The 19,487-nt window shown below is 54.3% G+C and overlaps 9 protein-coding genes across 9 annotated transcripts; 4 read left to right on the top strand and 5 right to left on the bottom strand.

Moving 5' to 3' along the window:
- Positions 1-130: 130 nt before the first annotated feature.
- On the top strand, positions 131-1,167 carry CKM354_000342300 (uncharacterized protein; the record flags this gene model as incomplete). Its single annotated transcript, XM_044798621.1, has 3 exons — positions 131-448; positions 498-730; positions 780-1,167. The coding sequence occupies 3 exons, from the start codon at positions 131-133 to the stop codon at positions 1,165-1,167; spliced, it is 939 nt and encodes a 312-aa protein (XP_044654556.1).
- Positions 1,168-1,353: 186 nt separating this feature from the next.
- On the top strand, positions 1,354-2,704 carry CKM354_000342200 (uncharacterized protein; the record flags this gene model as incomplete). The annotated part of the gene is made up of 4 exons (XM_044798620.1): positions 1,354-2,130; positions 2,185-2,240; positions 2,296-2,553; positions 2,608-2,704. The coding sequence occupies 4 exons, from the start codon at positions 1,354-1,356 to the stop codon at positions 2,702-2,704; spliced, it is 1,188 nt and encodes a 395-aa protein (XP_044654555.1).
- Positions 2,705-3,317: 613 nt separating this feature from the next.
- Positions 3,318-3,782, top strand: CKM354_000342100 (uncharacterized protein; the record flags this gene model as incomplete). The annotated part of the gene is made up of 1 exon (XM_044798619.1): positions 3,318-3,782. One exon carries the CDS (start codon positions 3,318-3,320, stop codon positions 3,780-3,782), a length of 465 nt encoding a protein of 154 aa, XP_044654554.1.
- Positions 3,783-4,446: 664 nt separating this feature from the next.
- Positions 4,447-7,746, bottom strand: CKM354_000342000 (uncharacterized protein; the record flags this gene model as incomplete). Its single annotated transcript, XM_044798618.1, has 4 exons — positions 4,447-4,876; positions 4,928-7,357; positions 7,411-7,557; positions 7,607-7,746. 4 exons carry the CDS (start codon positions 7,744-7,746, stop codon positions 4,447-4,449), a joined length of 3,147 nt encoding a protein of 1,048 aa, XP_044654553.1.
- Positions 7,747-8,572: 826 nt separating this feature from the next.
- CKM354_000341900 (anthranilate synthase TRP2) lies at positions 8,573-10,269 on the bottom strand (the record flags this gene model as incomplete). The annotated part of the gene is made up of 3 exons (XM_044798617.1): positions 8,573-10,001; positions 10,054-10,202; positions 10,258-10,269. 3 exons carry the CDS (start codon positions 10,267-10,269, stop codon positions 8,573-8,575), a joined length of 1,590 nt encoding a protein of 529 aa, XP_044654552.1.
- Positions 10,270-11,038: 769 nt separating this feature from the next.
- Positions 11,039-12,574, top strand: CKM354_000341800 (uncharacterized protein; the record flags this gene model as incomplete). The annotated part of the gene is made up of 1 exon (XM_044798616.1): positions 11,039-12,574. One exon carries the CDS (start codon positions 11,039-11,041, stop codon positions 12,572-12,574), a length of 1,536 nt encoding a protein of 511 aa, XP_044654551.1.
- A 483-nt stretch (positions 12,575-13,057) lies between these two features.
- CKM354_000341700 (uncharacterized protein) lies at positions 13,058-13,931 on the bottom strand (the record flags this gene model as incomplete). Its single annotated transcript, XM_044798615.1, has 4 exons — positions 13,058-13,375; positions 13,431-13,541; positions 13,594-13,831; positions 13,882-13,931. 4 exons carry the CDS (start codon positions 13,929-13,931, stop codon positions 13,058-13,060), a joined length of 717 nt encoding a protein of 238 aa, XP_044654550.1.
- Positions 13,932-14,953: 1,022 nt separating this feature from the next.
- CKM354_000341600 (uncharacterized protein) lies at positions 14,954-15,340 on the bottom strand (the record flags this gene model as incomplete). The annotated part of the gene is made up of 1 exon (XM_044798614.1): positions 14,954-15,340. The coding sequence occupies one exon, from the start codon at positions 15,338-15,340 to the stop codon at positions 14,954-14,956; it is 387 nt and encodes a 128-aa protein (XP_044654549.1).
- A 685-nt stretch (positions 15,341-16,025) lies between these two features.
- CKM354_000341500 (uncharacterized protein) lies at positions 16,026-18,549 on the bottom strand (the record flags this gene model as incomplete). Its single annotated transcript, XM_044798613.1, has 2 exons — positions 16,026-17,086; positions 17,139-18,549. The coding sequence occupies 2 exons, from the start codon at positions 18,547-18,549 to the stop codon at positions 16,026-16,028; spliced, it is 2,472 nt and encodes an 823-aa protein (XP_044654548.1).
- Between the last annotated feature and the right edge of the window lie 938 nt (positions 18,550-19,487).

The following is a 19,487-nucleotide window of genomic DNA, read 5'->3' as shown; positions in this document are numbered from 1 at the left end:
ACAGCCCCTGCGGAGACAACAAGAAATCTGCATATCACGCGAATCTCTACACCTACGCTTCGAGATCCCCAGCGTTGGCAGTTCAGCCGCGAAACCCCACAGACGCGTGCAAACAACGCGTGTTTGCAGCATGCCCGCAGACATAGAGAATCGGGTTCCAAGGACCGATACTCCGCACGTAACTCTCCACGGAAAACCTCGACGGGTCCTTGGTGATGTATCTGCAAACGTTCGCGTAATGGCGGACCCAAAATTCTTCGATGGCAAGCCGTTGACCGGAAGCCAACTGAAACGATCCTCAGCTACAGCTCTGGACGATAGCTCGGGCTTCACATACCTCAAAAGACGAAGGCTCTCAAGTGACAGGAGTCTGTTACCTTCCGAGAGGGCACCACAGGATCCTCAGTCTAACAGCGAGCATGCACAGCCCGCACTGGATCGTCAACAGGTATGCTATTGATCATAGACATGGACGGCCTGAGACTAAACATATCAAGCAAAATCTGCAATCATCCTCTGCGCCCCCCGGGACACCTGCTCAATTGGTAGTGGACGAGGAAGACGACGATTCCTCAGCGGAGCGAAAGTCATTTTCCTCTCTAATCAATTATGATCCATCATCCCAAAACGCTGCTGGTTCGCAAAGTCGTCCGACTCCACTCTTTCGGGGGCCTTCCCATGCAGAGCTATTGAAAATGCGCCTGCAAGTCGCCATGTACAAGGTCAAGACGTAAGTACAACCTGCTGGTGCCAGTCGCTGAGCTGACCGGCTTCTTTAGTAACCAGATTCACGTGCCATTTGATGAATTGCGAGAGAACACACTATCAAAACGTCAAAGAGAATACAACGAGGCGGAAGAGGCTGTTGCGGCACTGCGTGCTGAGGCTCAGGCAAAGGATGCCCAACGCACTCACGCCCATCCGTCTTCAGCTTTATTTCCGGCGCCGATGTTACAGCCCACAGATTACAGTAGCCGGACAGTATACGGTCCCGCGATAGCAAGCTCGCCTCCTGTGAGTCGTTCATCTCGTCGCAACATGCGAGACTCGGCTCTGCGTGGCATTGGTCGAAGGGCGACGGCGGAGGAAGAACTCACCAGCAGTGTCGTCAAGGGACGCGTTGCAGCCGGCTTGCTCGATCTCAGGCGTGGGGCGGGGGGCAGCTAGAGTCGGTCTGGAAGTGCCATTTAATGTGACCTGCTTGCTGCTATGAGATACATAAATCTCTCAAGCTCGCTCTCACCAGCGCGGACGATGACGTCAAAGCCAGCAAGATCCACGTTCCCGACTCACTCATGCAATTCCTGCTCTCCTCATCGACTTGACGGATCTGTGGCGTGCAGGTTCACCAAGATGTCATCCCCGAACGACGAAATTGCTACTACTGCAAAAGGATTGCTCGAACGTCTTGACCTCCAGCTGGAAAAGTTCGACATTCGTCAGAAGTTGTGGCAGGGTTATGGATACGTGTGTGGTGTGGAAGGAAGCAGTGACCTGGGGACTTCACAGTCTCTGATCTTGAAATATGTCTGGCCTCCTCCATCTCGGGATGCCGAATCCGAAGGACATATACGCAAGGTCATCAGCTATTCCGTCGAGCAACACTTCTACACCACTCTTGCGCCTCTTCTACCACGCGAGATTGCCATTGCCCAGTGCTATGCCAGCATCAACGCAGAAGGCAAGGTAGCGCTGCTCCTTGAGGATCTGCGCACTCGATTTCCTGTTGCCGGCGAGAAGAAGGCAACTCTAAATAATGCTCAAGTTCATGCTGCTATTAACTGGTTAGCCAGGTTTCATAGCTTTTGGCTGCAGAATTTAGCACAGGCAAGCAAGTATCGCTTGCGACTCCCTCCACTTGAGGATTCACAAAGCCAAGAAGCGTTAGGAGATCACAGAGAAGGCGGCGTCTGGTTAAATGGAGGCTATACTTATCTTTCAACGCGTCGATCTGAATTCGAATCCCTGAGCCAAGATGACAGTTCCGAGTGGTCAAGAGCACTTTGCGCGCCCGTGCATAACTCTGGGACATCTATTGCTGAACAGGTCGCGAGAGTCTTGTCGCCAGCCACTGTGACATCGCGATCAGGTCTCGACCAGTACCAGTGCCTTATTCATGGAGATGTAAAGGTATACCGTTCACAATGTTGCGTGCATACTGAGCTGTGGTTGATTTTGCGGCAGTCCGAGAATCTTTTCACGACAAAGTCCGGAGAGGCAGTCGCATTTTTCGACTTCCAGTATGTCTGGCAATCACTTCCATAAGCACCCACGATTCCTGACTATGACTTCTAGGTACGTTGGTTTGGGCTGTGGTCTCAGTGACTTAGCCAAGCTCTTCACCTGCTCTGTGCCTGAAGCTTCACTCCACGAGTGCAACGGTGCCGATGGGCTTCCGAACGCCTTGACGATGGGTCAAGGCGAAAAGGCATTGCTGTCCTCTTATCGCAAGACATTTGAGGAGGCCTCTGGAAAACATTATCCATGGGATCTCTTTGTGATGCACTGGCAAGTAGCCTTGATTGATTGGATCCGTTTCCAAGCATCCTGGGGGTAAGTGAATGCGTCATAGGTTGCATCTTATAGTAATTAATGACCTTGATGCAGGTTTTGGGGAAACACCGAATGGCTCGAAGCGCGCGCCCGCTCGATACTGGCCGATAGAGAATGGTTGAACTGGCTGTCTTGCGCCTGCGAGCCATGAAACATGTCTACATGATGTAGGCATTTGATCAATCGGGGCAATCCCTTCGGGATAGACAACGAGCAGGTCCAATTCGTCCTCGATTCCCAAAATTGGATGCAGGGAAGACACCGATGTACAAGAGTGCTACTCGCATGATGATATCCACACTTCTTCTTGCCGGCTGCAGGCGATAGTCCTCGTATCACGGAACATCAAGGCACACGAAACGCCGGCCATTGACGAAGGATTCAGGCTTGGCAACGCTAAGACACATCCGTCAGCATGCACATATGAGTCACCCCGACTCATTAGACATATAAGCACCAGACATTTCTCAGGATAACGACCAGAGCAAATCCTCCTCGTCACGAGCCTCAAGTACATCGTCCGGCCTCGCGTTAGAGGCCTCAAAACCTAAGTGCAACAATGCCAACAACAGGAGTCGTCACCACTGAGGAGCGCCAGCGCCAGCGATGGTATATCCTGGGATGCGCCACAGCAGACCATTGACTGGTCTGAAGATCTATATGGCCTTCTGGACTTTGACATAAACGACATTTCAAACTTCGCACTGGACACCTCCCTTTACGGCAATGCTACCGACGTATCGATACTGCCCGCAGTTGAAAGCATGCAATGCGCTTCTGGACATATCGCAAACGGCGACGCTCAGTACAATCAATTTGGCCCAGAAGCTGAACACGATCGTGCTGAGTCTGCAGCCGGTCTGTTGAACACTGGACTACCATTGGACACGCAGCCCAGTGTGACGGGTATTGCTTCGCATTCGCCGGCAACCAGCTCGAACAGCCAAACCGCCACATCATCTCCTTCATCTCTTCTTTCCGACCACCGAAGAACTGCCCCAAGCTCTTCCATTTCGGATCAGTCACAGTCGGAACCCAGCTACAAAGTACAGAAGCGGAAACGCAACACTGAAGCCGCTCGGCGCTATCGGCAACGAAAGGAAGATAAAGTCGCTCAATTGGAGGAGGCCTTGAAGGCAATGACCGATGAGCGCGACCAACTTTCCTTGAAGCTCGCCCGAGCAGAGGCGGAGACGAATTTGTTGCGCAGCATGTTCAAGACCTCTTGATGATAATTTCGGCGGCTACTCTCTAACGTTGGAACCTTTCGAGGCGGCGCTTCTGCTGTTTTAGATTCGCAATCCTGTATCCTAGAATGTCGTCAGTACTCAAGCATGCAAATACGCTGCCAATGATCTATTGTCTGCCGCCCTTTCCCTTTGTGATACATATCGTTCTGTGCCGGCAATCATCTACCATGTTGCCATTCAAAACCCTCTTGTTTAGCATAGCCTGTAAAGCGAACGCGCAACAGACTCCAAGCCCTTCGTCACGAGCTCGATTTAGTTTGGTCCAGTTTCTGCAGACTCTGCTTGTCTGCGTGACCATATGATTCCCCAGAACTGCTGCTCAACCAAGCGAAATAACAAACCCTGCAGGTCGATTTATCGACTATTCGACCGCGATTTGACAGCAAAGTCAGCACGACGACCAGGTACGAGCACGATTGTCCAGGACCGCTCCCAGCTTGAACAGCTGAAGAGTGCGTAAAGGTGCTTCAGGTCATTCAATTCTATCGTCTAGAGTCTAGTATCTAGGTGATCTCTCGGCCTGATAGATGTAACTTCGCCATCCCATGCATCTCTTGCCGCGTCCATAGTAATCTTGCTGTCAATAAGGTAGGTACAAGAAGCTTAAAAATGCGCCGTTCATCGTTTGCCTCAAAAAAGCAGATCATAGATCATCATTCGCGCCGTCGTTCTGTGCCGCCAACTCTTCAGCATGCTCGTGACTCTCGTTGCTCTTGATTCGTTGCAGTTGCTCCGTGACATATCTGTTGATGGGATCATCGGGATCATCTTCTGGTCGAGGTTTATTGCCATTGGCATCATCTTGGTAGATAGACCATGCTCGTTCAGGCTTTCCGTTAGTGAATGCCTCATCGGCATCGTCTCCGGACGCATGAGTGTCGCCGTCCCCATTTGTGGCGCTCCAGTCGCTTCTAGCGCCGATCGATCGTGTTCGTGTGAGCGAGCGAGCAAGTCTAGGGCTCTTTCGGCCACTTGCGAGTGAGGCACGACGTTGCCGGCTGAACGTGTCATCGAAGTAATGCGCAGCCGCACTACTAGGCGTGCGCGGTGTCTGTGGGAGACGACAATTTGTGCTGGCAAGAGGTCAGTAACGCAGAGGATGAGACCAGAGAGCAGTCACTTACCCAGTATCCTGGATGATCTTGGCGATGAGGCCCGTCCAGCCGGTCTGGTGAGTAGCGCCGAGACCGCGTCCAGTGTCGCCGTCAAAGTACTCGAAGAACCACAGGTAGTCTTTCCAGTGCGGGTCAAAGTCGAGCATGTCGTTGCCATCGTAGATCGCACGACGTCCATCGGGTCCTGAGGACATCAAGTGCTGCAGCCTGTGCTGAATCTCCTCCGCGACGTGGCCGAGGTGCATATAGTCGCCAGATCCAGTCGGGCACTCAACCTTGAACGTACTGCCGTAGAACATGTAGAAACGCAACAGTGCTTCGATGAGCAAGAAGTTGACCGCGAGCCAACAAGGTCCTCGCCAATTGCTGTTGCCGCCAAATAGCCCACTGTCCGAATCACCGGGAACGTAGCCGACAGAATAGGTTTGCCCATTCACATCCATGGATACCGGATGGTCTTTGTGAAATTTGGACAAGGACCGAATGCCGAAAGGACTCAGGAATTCGTTGGGGTCAAGCATGTACTTCAGAATGCATCGTAGGCGGTCTTCGTTGACGAACGAAAGGAGGAGACGTTCGTCCTTGCCCCGACGCTTCATGCTGGCAATGTTGCGGGAGATGACCTCGTGCTTGTTTTCGATGAACCATTCAAGACGCTTCTTGAACTGCGGGAAGCGATTAATGACCTGCGGCTCCAGCGTGAGAGTGGCGTACATTGGAATGAGTCCAACCAGAGACCGAACAGGCATCTGATGTGTCCATGGCCCACCCCAAGATATCGCGTCGTAGTAGAAGCCGTCTTCTTCATTCCACAAAGACTTGGATTCGGAGCCCGACCGGTACTGCATCGCATCGGAAATGAGAATGAAGTGCTCGAAGAACTTGGATGCAATGTCTTCGTAGATGCGACGATGCTTGGCGAGCTCCAGGGCAATGTTGAGCATGCACAAGCAGTAAAAGCCCATCCAGCCTGTCGCGTCTGCTTGCTCCAGGGTTCCTCCAGTGGGCAAAGGGTCTGATCTGTTGAACAGGCCAATGTTGTCGAGGCCTAAAAAGCCGCCCTCGAAGACGTTTTTGCCATCGAAGTCCTTGCGATTGCACCACCACGTGAAGTTCAGCAGCAGCTTCTGAAAGACGCGCTCGAGAAAGTCGAGATCTTCGCGGCCATACATCTTGCGCTCGATCTTGAATGTGCGGAACGTCGCCCACGCATGGACTGGTGGGTTCACGTCGCCAAAGTTCCATTCGTAGGCCGGTAGCTGCCCATTCGGGTGCATGTACCATTCGCGGGTGAAGAGGTCGAGCTGCTTCTTGGCAAAATCAGGATCGATCATGGCTAAGGGTATGCAGTGGAAGGCAGTATCCCACGCGGCGAAGAAGGGGTATTCCCAGGAGTCGGGCATGGACAAGATATCGTCCAGATGCATGTGCTTCCACTGGGCGTTACGGACATGCTTCCGTTCCGGCGGTGGTGGAGGCATGGCCGGATCGCCGTTTGCCCACTGATCCCAAATAAAGTGGTAGTATTGTTTACACCACATCATACCAGACAGAGCCTGACGCTGAATGTTGCGAAGATCGTCGGTCATGGGCATTGGATTGAGCTTGTAGTAGAACTCGTCGGCTTCCGCCAAACGTTGTTCCATGACGTTGTCGAAGTGCTCCTCATCCATGTATCCTTCTGCAGCCTTCTTCGAGACTCGAAGACGAACGACAGCACACTCTCCGGGTAGAACGCCCTGACCCTGATCGAATGCATACCAAGCAGCACTCTTCGTTCCTTTCTTCTCTGGATTGACGGCTTTCTTGTCGCCGTGCACGACACGCTTGTGAAAGGCGTCCTTGACGTACGGGGTTTTGTTCTGTTTCGCTCCCCAGAGGTCGACATAATTGGTGTCATTGTCGGTGAAGAGGAATTCGGGCTCAATGTCCGTCTCGCGGCCACAGCTGTTTGGCGACGGAGAGCACTGGAAGTACCGTTCTCCAAGTTCCTTGTGCTTGATGTGAGCGGACAGGGAATCTAGCTGTTCGATGCTTGGCTTGGTAGAGTCGTAGCCCCATGCCCATGTGTTGCGAAACCATGCATGAGGCAAGATATGCAGCTTCGCAGGCTCTGAGCTTCGATTGTACGCTGTGACACGGAACAAAAGCTCATCTGGATCGTCGGCCTCTTTCGCAGTCTCAATGAAGATGTCCCAATACTTGTTGTTCTTGAAGATGCCGGTATCCACAAGATTGTATTCTCTCTCTTTCTTGGTTCGGCTCGCATTGGTCTTGATCAAATCTTCGTAGGGAAAGGGATCTTGAGGCATCTTGTAGAGGAATTTCATGTAGGAGTGAGTCGGGGTATTGTCGAGGTGAAAGTGGCATTCTTTGATACTCTCGCCGTGCACACCTTGAGGATTGGAAAGTCCAAAAAGACGTTCTTTGAGGTGGCCGCTAGATAATGGTCAGCACGGCGAAGCCAGACCAGGAAGTTGAGGTTGGCTCACTCTTTGCCGTTCCAAAAGGCGAAGGCGAAGTTGAGGCGGCCGTGAGTGTCAGACACGCCAGCGATGCCGTCCTCGCCCCAGCGGAAGGCACGCGATCTCGCCATGTCATAGGTGAAGGAGCTCCAGGCGTCGCCATCGTTGCTGCCACTACGTTAGCGGAAGCTTTGCTGCTGAGCAGATGGGTCTATGGACGCACGAATAGTCCTCGCGGACTGTTGCCCACTGTCGTTCGGCCGTGTAGGGTCCCCATTTCTTCCAGTACTTTTCGCGAGCACTGTCCTCACGCAGGCGTCGCTCCTCGGCACTGAGGACCTGTTGGTTGTCAATGTAGACCATGTTCACGGCCCGGCGTCAGGAGTGCCGGCACTCCAGGTAGTCGAGGCAGACGTTGCAGTTGCAATGGTGGGGAATCGATGTGCGGAGGAGGAGAGTCGGTGGCAGTCGTCACGGTGGGTCGGTGGTTGATATCGATAGGACGCACCCGACGGTGAGTGCGAGTAATGCAGCCGGGCGGGCGAGTAATGCAGTGCAATGCAATGCAGACAATGAGCGGATGTGTGTACTGGCGGGGCTGGTGGGTGGGAGCAGAGAGATGGAGAGATGGCACGACGGGAGAGTGAAAGAAAGAAGCAGCAGCCACGCGACTAGACGACACGATGATACAGCTCATGCAGCTGCGAGTCTGCACGCGGCCGTGTGCCTGATCGCCTTCGCCTTCGTTTGCACATTTTCAGCGGAAGCGACCATTGAGCTCCCAACAATTCGTAGCGCCAATGACGACCGGCCCGCAGTCCGTGCTGCTTGCTGTGGATGATGTGCATCGCTGATCCTCGCGTGCACCGGCCGGACGTGAGTTTTTGGTCAGTCTGCCGCGGGCCACACGCTTGCTTCAACGCGTCAACCGGTGCAGAGACGGCCATCGCGAGAGACAGAGGCGACGGCAGTGTTGCCAACAACTGCACTGCGATGCATCGATCTCCACACGCCCTCCACACGCACCCTGCGCTCGGCGTGCCTCCGCATCGCGCTATGACGGAATTCCCGCTGTCTCATAGTCGGTGAGACTTTCGTGCACCCAAAGCAGAAGTATGGACTATTGAGTGCACAGGTACCTCGACACCGCTTTGCTCGTCGACTCGTCACTTCTCCGTCGCTATGAACTCTAGCAAGACTCTACCGGCTGCGTGTCGATCCCACCTTGCTGTTCCTCGTGATGGATCTGCTCCGCCTGCTCGATACACCTCATATTGGCTGCGAGCTTGTTGATCGTCTCCTCATACTCATCCCCCTCATCGCTATCGAAAACGATGCCTCCACCGGCTTGCAGGTACGCAACGCCGTCCTTGGTCATCATCGTGCGCAGCGCGATGCACGTGTCCATGGCACCTTCGGTCTCCTGCCCGCTCGTAATATTGATCGTGCCATACCCGAAGTACCCGACCGCGCCAGCGTACACTCCTCGCTTCTCGCCTTCGAGCTCCGCGATCAGCTCCATGGCTTTCACCTTGGGCGCACCAGACACTGTGCCAGCAGGGAAGATGGAGCGGAAAGCATCGAAACGCGTCTTGCCCGGCCGCAAGATACCCGACACTTCCGACACCAAATGCTGCACATGGCTGAACTTTTGAACGACCATGAGCTGATCGACTCGGGTCGACAAGGGATCACACACACGGTTCACATCGTTCCGCGCGAGATCCACCAGCATAACGTGCTCTGCTCGATCCTTGATACTCGCATGAAGTGTGTCTGCAAGCTCTTGATCTTCTGCCGGCGTTGCTCCGCGCTTGATTGTTCCCGCGATGGGATGCGTGATGATCCGTCCGTTCTCTTCTTTGACCAGTACTTCTGGGCTCGCACCAATAATTTGGAAATCCTCACAATCCAGGTAGAACAGGTAGGGAGATGGGTTCACCGTTCGAAGATGCCGATAGAGGTTGAACGGATGTAAACTGGTTGGGCGAGCAATGCGCTGAGATGGCACTGCCTGGATGATGTCTCCCTGCACAATGTGTTTCTTCAACCTCGTCACATGTGCTTCGTACCCAGGACGGCCAATGTTACTCTTATACTCTTGCTGCAGGTTGATCGGCCCTTGTGGTGGCAGAGGCAGATCCTTGCTCTTCAAAGCCTTCACCAATTCCGCAATGTCGTTCCTGGTCTTCTCGTACGCCTCTGCCACTGCGTCCGATTTCGCTTCGGACGAGGGCACATGCAGATAGCTAATCACCACCACCTTTTGAAAGAAATGGTCCATAGCCACCACGGTATCGTATAACATGAACAAGCTTTCCGGCACCTCTAGCACATCTTTCATCGATCGCTTTGTCTTCGGCTCGAAGTACTTGACACAGTCATAGCCGACATAGCCAATCGCACCACCGGTCAATGGCGGCAGCCGCAGTGCTGGTATCTGCGCAACGCGATACTTTTCGAGCTCTGCAGCGAGCTGCGGTAAAGGATCGGCTTCGAGTCCATGATTTGGTCCGGACACCAGAGTCTTGCGAGGATCGGCACCGACGAAGCTATATCGACCAATGGTCTCAGAGGTCGCTGCGGATTCGAATAAGAAGGACTGCTTTGAGCGCGAGCTATTCTTGAATCAGCTCTGTTCCTCCGAAAGAAGTGTAAAGCGCTGCGTACCTGGCAGCGACCTTGAGGTATATCGAAGTGGGAGTCAGAAACTCGGAGGGAATGGATGTGCATATTGGGATGAGGTTAGGAGCATTCGCAAAGCTCTTGCTATCATCGATGATCTTTTGAACGTCGGCCAGCGATGGCTGCACAGCTATCTACAGCTGCGTCAATGTCATGGCCACGTGGAGGAGGGCTCGAGGACAAATGTACCGTGGGGGCCATTGCGAGGTCGGGTTAGGGGACCGGTCTAGGCGATGTCAGGAACACGAACGCGCTCATCGAGTGGGCCGCCGGACCTGGTAATTCTGCAAAGAAGGCGTTGATGCTGGAGAGGTCGTTTTGTACCAAAGCCGTGATTCACATGTGCTGCGAAAGGCGCGCAAGACTTGCCGAGAGGATGCTATTCCCAATGGGGCGGACCGAGTGCCACGCCATGTGGAAAAGCCTTCCGTCCACGTTTTCATCATGCCGCGAACCTTATCGCCCATCACCACCGCACATCAAACGTGAGGTGGGAGGACAGGCTGGCTTTTGAGGTTGCAAGCGCGCGTACGAAATCTTGGTCTCTTTGGCACGAGCTACCATGATGACGGCGCCGACTTCACCGCAGGCCTCCTTGCCCTCTCATTCCTCCTCCTGGTCTTCTTCTGTCATTCCTTCACCTTCTTGTTCTGCTTCTGCTTCTGCTGCTTCCCCTACTCCTAATAAGACGTTGGCGTCTGCTTCTCCGACGCTGCCATCGTGGCATTTTCCCTTTGGCCCATCTTCCAAGTACCATCTCTCGGAGCGCCCTCAGCGCAGTCATCAACGCGTCAAGACGTCCTACACGCCGCGCGCTCCCGTGCTGAGCACCGAGCAGCGCGCGCATCGTCGCGCTCAGAACATCAGCCTAGGCAGCTTTCCGAGTCCTTCCCCGAGCGAATACAGTCGCAGTCCGCTCTCACGCCTTTCGAGTCACAGCAGTGCGTCCTCTGCCAAGTATCCCGGAACCATGGCGCGTTCCACCAACGGCGCCCCGCTCACTCCAGCCAAGACCTCGCGGCGAACGTCTTCGCTGCAGCAGTCGCCATTCTCGGACTACTTCTCCGATGATGCGCGATCCGCGCTCAATACCAATGTGCCCGCACCATCGATGGAGACCAAAGCGCTACTCGTGAAGATGAATAAGCTGCAATCACAGCTCATGCGCGACCAGTCGGATAAAGGCCACCAGGCAATCAGCCTGGTTGGTCGCAAATTGGCCGAGATCGATGCTGAGCTGGAATCTTTGCATGCCCACTCGCAGTTGCCCATTGACTTGGATGACTCAGCGATATTCATGTCGGGGGAGAAGATCACCGTGCAAACGCCCCAACACAGCCGCGGCCCTTCATGCCAATCATGCAACAGTTTAGATAGCAGCGTCGCCAGCAGCAAGATCTTCGACGAGGAAGTTGCTACGCTCAAGCAATACCAGGCTGAACGCACCTGGTACCTGGGCAAGACGCAAGAACTTCTGGAGAAGCTCAACACTGTCCAGGCTGAACTGCGCCAGCGTCATGCAGACTTTTCTGAGCTGCACGAGCGTCATTACACCGTGATCGAGGAGAAGGAGGCTGAGATCGAGCAGCTCCGCTCTGAGAATGAAGGCTTGCGTCAGGATCTTGGCTTCGAGTACAGCGAGCTGCTGTTCTTGAAGCTGCAGATGAAGTCGTTGGAAGTTGACATTGATGATCTTCGAAACATTAACAATACTCAGCTGTCAAGCGAGCAGCGCACCAAGAAGAACGAGATTTTGTCTGAGATGGACCGCTGGCGGACAGATTCAGACTGGCAGGACGTTGAAGCTCGTTTTAAGCGTCGAAGAAGCAAGTATGGCATTCCCACCTCGCCAGTCCGCAAGGACAGTGCGAGGGCCAATTCTGATATTACTGCACAAGATGAGATTGATTGGCAACTGGAGACTGTCCGCGAAGACCGCGGACGCATCACTAGTCTTACTATCAAGCGCACAGACAGCACTCAGAGGATTCCGCAGAATGGAGAGGAAACGGTAATTACGGAGCAGACAGTACAGCCTGTGACCTTGGGTGGTTCCACAGGCTCCGCTGCAGGCGATCCCTTCGATTTCACCGCCAATAAAGCAGATGCAGAAAGCCTTCCAAGGTCGTATGCAGATCAAGACACGCAGACAGATATTTCTATTGCTTATCCTCTTGATGAGGATGAGCCCCATTTTATCACACAAGGAGGCCTTCAGGAAGTTTCAGGAGACGACCAGGAGGAGGATATTGAAGAAACGTACGAGGAAGAGGAGGAAACTGAAGATCACGATTATTCTTTTACCGGCACACAGGGATGTGCCATCCACATCTCCGAGCCCGCTGAAGCGGACGAGGATCTTTACCAAGACGTCGAAGAAGATGAAGAAACTATTCTAGAGGAAGCCACGTTGCTCAGTGTGCCGCACAAGAGCGCGTGGCAGGAACTGTGGAGCAGTCTATCAAGCCTCACAGGGATTCCGGACGACGAGGAAGACGAATACTAACCTAACCGACACCGCCACTACAAGTGGACACCACACTCATTGCACAAAGACTGGACTTTGATACCCTTTTCTGTTTGAAATTTTTTGTTTGGGACTTTATCAAACACAACACATCGCCGCACCAGGCATTTTCCGATTTCGGGCGCTCCATAGGGGTTGGGCACGGCGCCTATTTGTTGGTCTACGGAACGGAGTACTGGATCGATTTGAGAGCCAGGCATGTCGAGTACACACTCGACTTCCTCACCCAACCCTTTGCATTGCATGCTTAATTCTTTAGCACGCTCTATAGAACACCCTCTGTAGATATTCTGTTAATGTACAGATCACACCACTCCTTGCTCGCTCATGCTCTCAGAGTGTTAATCCTTGTGTGGTGGTTGTGACTTGTCGCGTGGATCTTCTCGCCGTCCGTGATCGAAGTTCCGCATCTCTTCGCAGAAACACGACTCAGCAGACGATGTCCACTTCGCTCAGGTTGGCTTAGTCGCTGTCAGAGATGCAGTACGCATCGCTATCGACATCGCTCGCCTCATTGCGCTCCTCGGTCGCCTTGTCGTAGACAATCTTGCGGGGAACGGCCTTGACCTTTGCGAATTTGCCACCACCAGAAGATGTCGCGTTGCTGTTGGTGGTAGAGCGCAAAATGGAGCTCGAAGCCTTCGAGTTGCCAGCCGTGCTGGTGCCGATGTTGGTAGAGCCGGCGTTGCTGGGCAGAGAGACGCCGGCACGTGAAGAGTAGGTGCCGCGCACGGTGCCACTCTGGGAGTTGGTGGCACTCTCCGCTGGGAGGGTGAAGTCCTTCTCAAGATTAGTGGGAGTAATGGTGGACTTGAAGGGAGTTGCTACGGCTTACATCGTCGTCGCTCTCCTCGTCCGAGTCGTTCGAGCCGCCGCCAGAGCTCTCGTCACCCTCCTCTGCGCCTGGCTCGTAGTTTGCCTTCTCCTCAGCGCACTTCCAGCAAATCTGATTTATAGTCAGCACAGTCTCGCTCCGACCAAAACTGCAATTGACGCACTGCGTGATCGGGCGTTTTACGCTGCGCCTTCGAGAACTTGTCCAGCCCCTTATCCATGTCGCAATAGTAGCAGTGCAACTCGGTGACTTGACGGCCAGTGCAGGGAATGCAGGAGATGATAGCCTGATTGGCAGCGTTGAATTTCGGGTTCGACCTCATGTGGTCGGCGAGGTCCCCGCGCTGCTTATTGGAGAAAGCCGTCGAGCCCTTAACCTCTTTGCAACGGTTGCACTTGATCCTAGGTCAAGTCAGTTTCCTCTTGAGTGGTCTGGCGGACGTAGAACTGACCTGCCGGGCACCGAGACGGCATTGGTGCTCGAGTAGGCGCCGTAAGCCATCTTGACTGTCTTGTGGTGACGTTGGACCGCTGTTGTTGGTGTTGGTAGTCGCCTGGCTGGGATCGGAATTGGATGAGCGACGTTCGAAGGTGGAAGGTTGAAAGGTGATGTGGATGAAGAGTTGGGCAAAGTGGCACGTTTATTGTTTGTGCAAACGGAAGCTTTTAGGGTGCAGCTGCGAATGGCGCGAGTTGCTGCCTGGGGGTGATTTTGCATGTGGAAAGCAAGTGAGCCTCGAGTGAGCTTGTCGAGCTTCCTCAGGGCGCCGTTTTCACGCAACAAACATTGCGCACAAATGACATGTCCGCATCTTTGCCGAACCCGATGGTCATTGAGAATTTCCAGTCATACTCATCCTGGTCGCTAGCATATTTTCCGACAACAGGCAGATGCAATATCGAGTGAGCACTAGCAAGTGTCGGTTGACTTGATTAGACGCGTATCAAAGCAGACAGCAATGCGGATTCCTGCTTGCTGAGTAGTCGTTGGGGCGTAGTATTGACCCATTTTGAGCAAATTACGCGTGAGGACAACCCAAGCTCACAGAAGCAATTCAGCAGGCCCAATAACATCAAATCATATTTCGGTTGAAGTCAAATTGATGAAAGTGGCCAGACTGTTGCGTGACCCCCACTCTACGCAATTCATTGTCCCGTCATGTCTTCTGCGTTTGCTTGCCATAATTCATTCGTTGTTTGTCCTTCTGTCGTGGACGAATACCACTCTCTCGTAGCCGCGGCTGTCGCTAGCCATGAGCTGACGGGAAAGCGTTCTCTCTCGATCAAGCTCATATCGTCGCTTCTGAGATCGCTGCAGTCGCCACAGTGCCCGTCTGGGCCGTCTGTAATAGCCAACGTGTCCTCAATGCGGGCGGCAGAAGAGACCACAAGTAAATCTCGCATACCCGATCGCCATGTTGCGGTCCGTGTCCGTCCAATCCAAAGCGTATGCAGCATCATGGTCCTGAACCGGTACACATTCCTCTCATACCAGTCCTTCATCTATCCCTCTCTCCTCGCAGCTCACTTATCCCCCATCCTCACCACCTGTCGCAGCTCCTTCTTCACCACCTCCGCACCATCCTTCGCAACCTCCCGTGGAATCGTCAAGTCCGGTCCCCCGGTCCCATTCGTCATATTCCCACTTCCACTCTCCCCTTGCAGCGCAACATGTTGCATGACCAGCTTCATGGCCTCATCATAGCTCTGCGCATCTCCACTGCGGAACAGCTTCTCCACGTAATCGCGTACATTCTGAGTCCAGCCTGCCGCGTCAAGTCGCTCGTGGAGTGATGTCTGAATGCGTCGTATGCCCCCGTTCTGGAGCAAGGCGAGATTGATGCTGTCTTGTGTGGACGGATTGTATGCGGACGATGCGCCGTTGACGGCTACTTTGCGGTCGGCGGACATGGCGGCGAGTGTGATGCACGCACGGTCAGCGTTGAACTGCCGATCTCTTTCTTCAGAAATATTGTTATTGTCAACCAACTGTTAAGATGAACGGAACCAGAAGTAAGAAGGAGGACGTGAACAAAGCCGTGATGATGCGCGAGGTGGCCGGGGTGGGTCCTCTAGCGCGAAGGTCCGCTTTCACATGTCCGTCTGCCAATTGCCCCTTATTTTATCAGTCAAGCAGATCATGTTGTACGACCACACGACGCGAATCACAGTCCGTCTTTGCAATGGAGCTACATAGTGTGCGTAGAATACGTTTTGGATGAAGAGAATGATGAATTTATGCTTTGCAATATGCTCATACTATTGAAGATTTCCTGCTCCTCGCTACACGCGCCAAGTCACTGCATGATAAAAAGAAATATGCTTCGCCATGCGGACGCTGTCAATGCCTCCGTGAACATCCAAACATTAGCAGAAGGGCTTTCTATACTCGTCGTGCCCCCGTCATTATGTGCATGCATGCACATGATTCTCCGTACAATGGAGTTACAGTTTCCAAGGCCTCGTCGTTCCAGTCAAACGAATCGCTAGTTGCTAGTTCCAATTGCGAGAGACTGCTACGCGACGAAACGGTGGTGACAAAAGACCAGTCGTGTTCATCAGATGGGGCAGCCGTCGACATCGCTACAGGATCGACCTAAGACCTGCGGTTGACGTTGTCTCTGCGTTCGAAAGGGTCTCGGAATTTGATTTCGCTGGTATGTTCGATACCTCGGAGCAGTTCGATGTTCTCAATGGGCATGCCGTCCCGCGATTGGTATGTCGGTGCGCCCTTCAGGATTCCAAAATCGACGATCAAAATCCGACCATCCTGACTCGTAGCCACGATTCGACGGTAGTCCGATTTGGCTGCGAGCATCCAACTCGTCGTCCATTCCTCCCCACGCCAGAGTTCCTGGCCAGTCGTGAAGTCGTACACGCGAAGATCCAGATCGTAGCTTCCAGACACGACCCTGTCGTTTGCGCTGTCCAGCCACAGCGAACGGACGAGCTGCGAGTGGCCAGTATACTGCATCACCTCCCGTCCAGTATCAGTTTCGAACTTGTAGGTGATGTTGTCGTTGCCACCAGCCAAGACATGCTTCATGTCCTCGCTGAACTCCACAGCAGCAAGGCCTCGCTCTTTTGGGCTGAATTCTTTGATCAGCTTCATTTGATTGATGTCCCACAAGCGGGCAATGCCGTCTCCGCTTGCACTGACAAGCAAATGGCCTCGCAATTGAACGGCATTGACAGGACCTCTGTGGCCGATCAATTCGCCCCTCGCTTGCAAAGTCTCGCGATCCCACACGATGATTTTCGAGTCCTTGCTGCAAGAAATGATGTGCTTAGCATCCAGCGCAACGTCCAGGACACCACCAACATGCTTGCGCAGACGTGCAATCGGTTCGTAAGTCTTGATATCCCAGACAATCAAATCCGCATCGGAGGATCCCGTCACCAGGATCTTTTCATCGTACTGAAGACATAAAATGCTGGCATCGTGATAGTATTTAGGCTCCTGATAAATGTTGTCGCCGTATGCCGTGCCATTCACACTAGCAGTCGCCATGTGGAATGATGGGTAGTCGACAGTGCGGAGCACTTTAGGCCCCGCTACTGGCTTCACATTTGGTCCTCCAATGACGCGGAGGCATTGATAGGTATTGATGTCCCATACGCGGATCGTGCGATCTCTGCTTCCCGTGATTATTTTTGCTAGAGAAAATTAGGTCACGTGACTGTTATGTCAGCTAGGGAATCAACTCACCTTCGTCGAATTGTAGGCAGTAGACACTATCAGTATGCCCCGACAAATACACAGCCTTGCCTGCCTCATCGGCACCAGCACGCCAGTTTTTCTCGAGTTCGACGCGCGCTTTGTACATCTTTCGCCATTCCTGGTTGGCTCGGTTTGCAAGACCTATGCCTTTGCCTCCCACTTGGACTGGTGGTGGGTCGGTGTATACTTGACGTTGATATCTGCGAAGGAAAATGGTGCGCCACACGGATACGTCCGTAGCCATTGAGTGCCACTTTCGGCATACCTGTTCGGCGTTGAGCAGATTTGGCGCGTCCAAGTGCTGGAAGACGAGGAGAGACAGCTCTTCCGGGAAGATTCTGGTAAAGTCGTGATTGGCTGGCTCGGGCTCAAGCATGTCCACGTCTCCGTCGGGGTCACGAACAGAGCCCAAGTCAGAGCCGCTGTATGTGGACAAGTCTGCACCGCTGTCTGCTGCGCTGCTCATGGAGCCCAGGTGATGACGACGGTCGTGCAAATCTTGGTTGGAGCCTACCCATTCTGCCAACGAGCCAGCCGGTAGGAAGTGGTGATTGTGCATGGCAGCGGCCTTACGGGCAGCGTCACCTCCTGGCGCAGAACCAATGGAAGGAGTGAAGCGACTCCCGATGGCAGGTCGGACAGGCAGGCCCAAGGTATTGCTTGGTGCTGGTGTGTCCTTGCGATCACCCAAAGGGAAGAAATTGTTACGGTACTTTCGAGGTCTGTCGTTTTCGTGTCGAGCGCTGCGCTTGGATGGCGAGGTGGGTTGTTGTTTGGTAAGTAAGGCAGGATTGATGCACGCCGGCTCATGACTGTCAATGGGGTTGGGGGTGCTTGACCTCCGGCCGCGTGACACGGGCAGGGTGTAGCGGTGCATGTTCTCACGCAGTGTATTCACGCGGTCCCTCGAGTACCTGGACAGCCGCCTGCCGATGGAAGCGGACTTGGCTGTATCGACGTGCGGTGCTTCGGCCTGCAGGGGAGAGAGAGGCTTTCTCGCGCGTGAAGCGTGGGCCTGTTGCAGATGGAACTCCTGCTCCGTAAGGTGCGGCGGTATGTCCTCCCATAGCCCAAATGCATCGGCATTGGCGGCTGTAGTAGCAGGTGACGCGGTGAGCACGTGGACGTCGTTGGCGGTATCGTCGCGGGAGATGCGTCGCTGCGACAGGAAGGCCGCTCCTTTGTCGTAGCTGCTGGGGCCAGCAGCAGATGCTCGCGGCGTGTGGTCGTCGCTGTCGGACGATGATTCGTAGTCGAGCGGCTGATTCTCCTGCCCGCCGGCAAAGTCGAGTGTTAAGGAGGACGAGGCATGCACGGTGTGCGGTCGCTCGTCTGACATGCGTGGGCGGTGGAGGGTATAGCGGCCGGCGAAGGAGGCAGAAGCGGCGCCGTCGAGCATGGCGGCAGCGACGGCGTTGAGGATGGAGTCGGGATGCGAAGTGATGTGCGTAGGCGTGTATGCGTGGTTGCGATCGTGTGGTATGTGCCGAATCCGGACAGGCTGGCAGCCAGTCTGCTCGCAGCCAATGCAAAGCAAGCGGCGTCGAGGACCAGTGTCGGTGCGGATGTGGAAGGAGGGTGGTGCCGCGGTGGGCGGCGGCGGCGGCGGAGGCGTCGTTAAGAAGAGAGATGAGCGTCCAGAGCAAGGAGTGATCTATAGTTGGAACGGTGATGAGAGGACAGCGTCTGTGTGCCCTGGCTGGCGCAACGACGAAAGGACAGGACGGGTAGGAAACAAGCAGCACAACGCAACGCAGCGGCAGCAGCAGCAGGACGTGCAGGCCTTGGGCAGCGACGTTTATAGCAGCGGCGCGGTGCGGCGAGACATGCAAATGCTGGCTCGACGCTGCTCCGGCGGTGGAATGAAAGACTTTTGAGGCGTGAAACTCGTCGCCCGGCCTTGTAAATCTCTGGGTCCATGTCCGATCGCAGACAAGTCACGCCCGCCGTTCCAGACGACGGTCATTTGCCGGTACGCTGACTGGCCCTCCCCGGCGGATGATGGGCCATGATGTTGCTGCTGCTATTGCTGCTGCGCTGACGCTGCCGCCCCCAGGCCTGAGGTCACCGCCGTCACCCTCAGTTCTGCCACGCCCGCTGTTCCATGTTCGCCGCCGCAGTCTCTGCACAAATTCCTGCGCTGCCGTCGTGCCTTCCGCTACCATCCCGGCCACGCCGCGTGCCGAGCTTCCAGCCCATCATCACGCTGCTTCCATCAGCACCGGACCATCTGCGCGTCTGAGGTACAGTACCACTCTTCAGCTGTACCCTTCGCCGCCCGTGTGCAACACACGTCGACCCATCTCCTAGGCACACGCAGGCGCAAGAAAGCGCTTG

The sequence above is a fragment of the Cercospora kikuchii genome (assembly GCF_019650295.1).
Source record: "Cercospora kikuchii DNA, contig_00002, whole genome shotgun sequence".
NCBI lineage: Eukaryota > Fungi > Ascomycota > Dothideomycetes > Mycosphaerellales > Mycosphaerellaceae > Cercospora > Cercospora kikuchii.
This window is presented reverse-complemented; position numbering and strand designations above follow the sequence as displayed.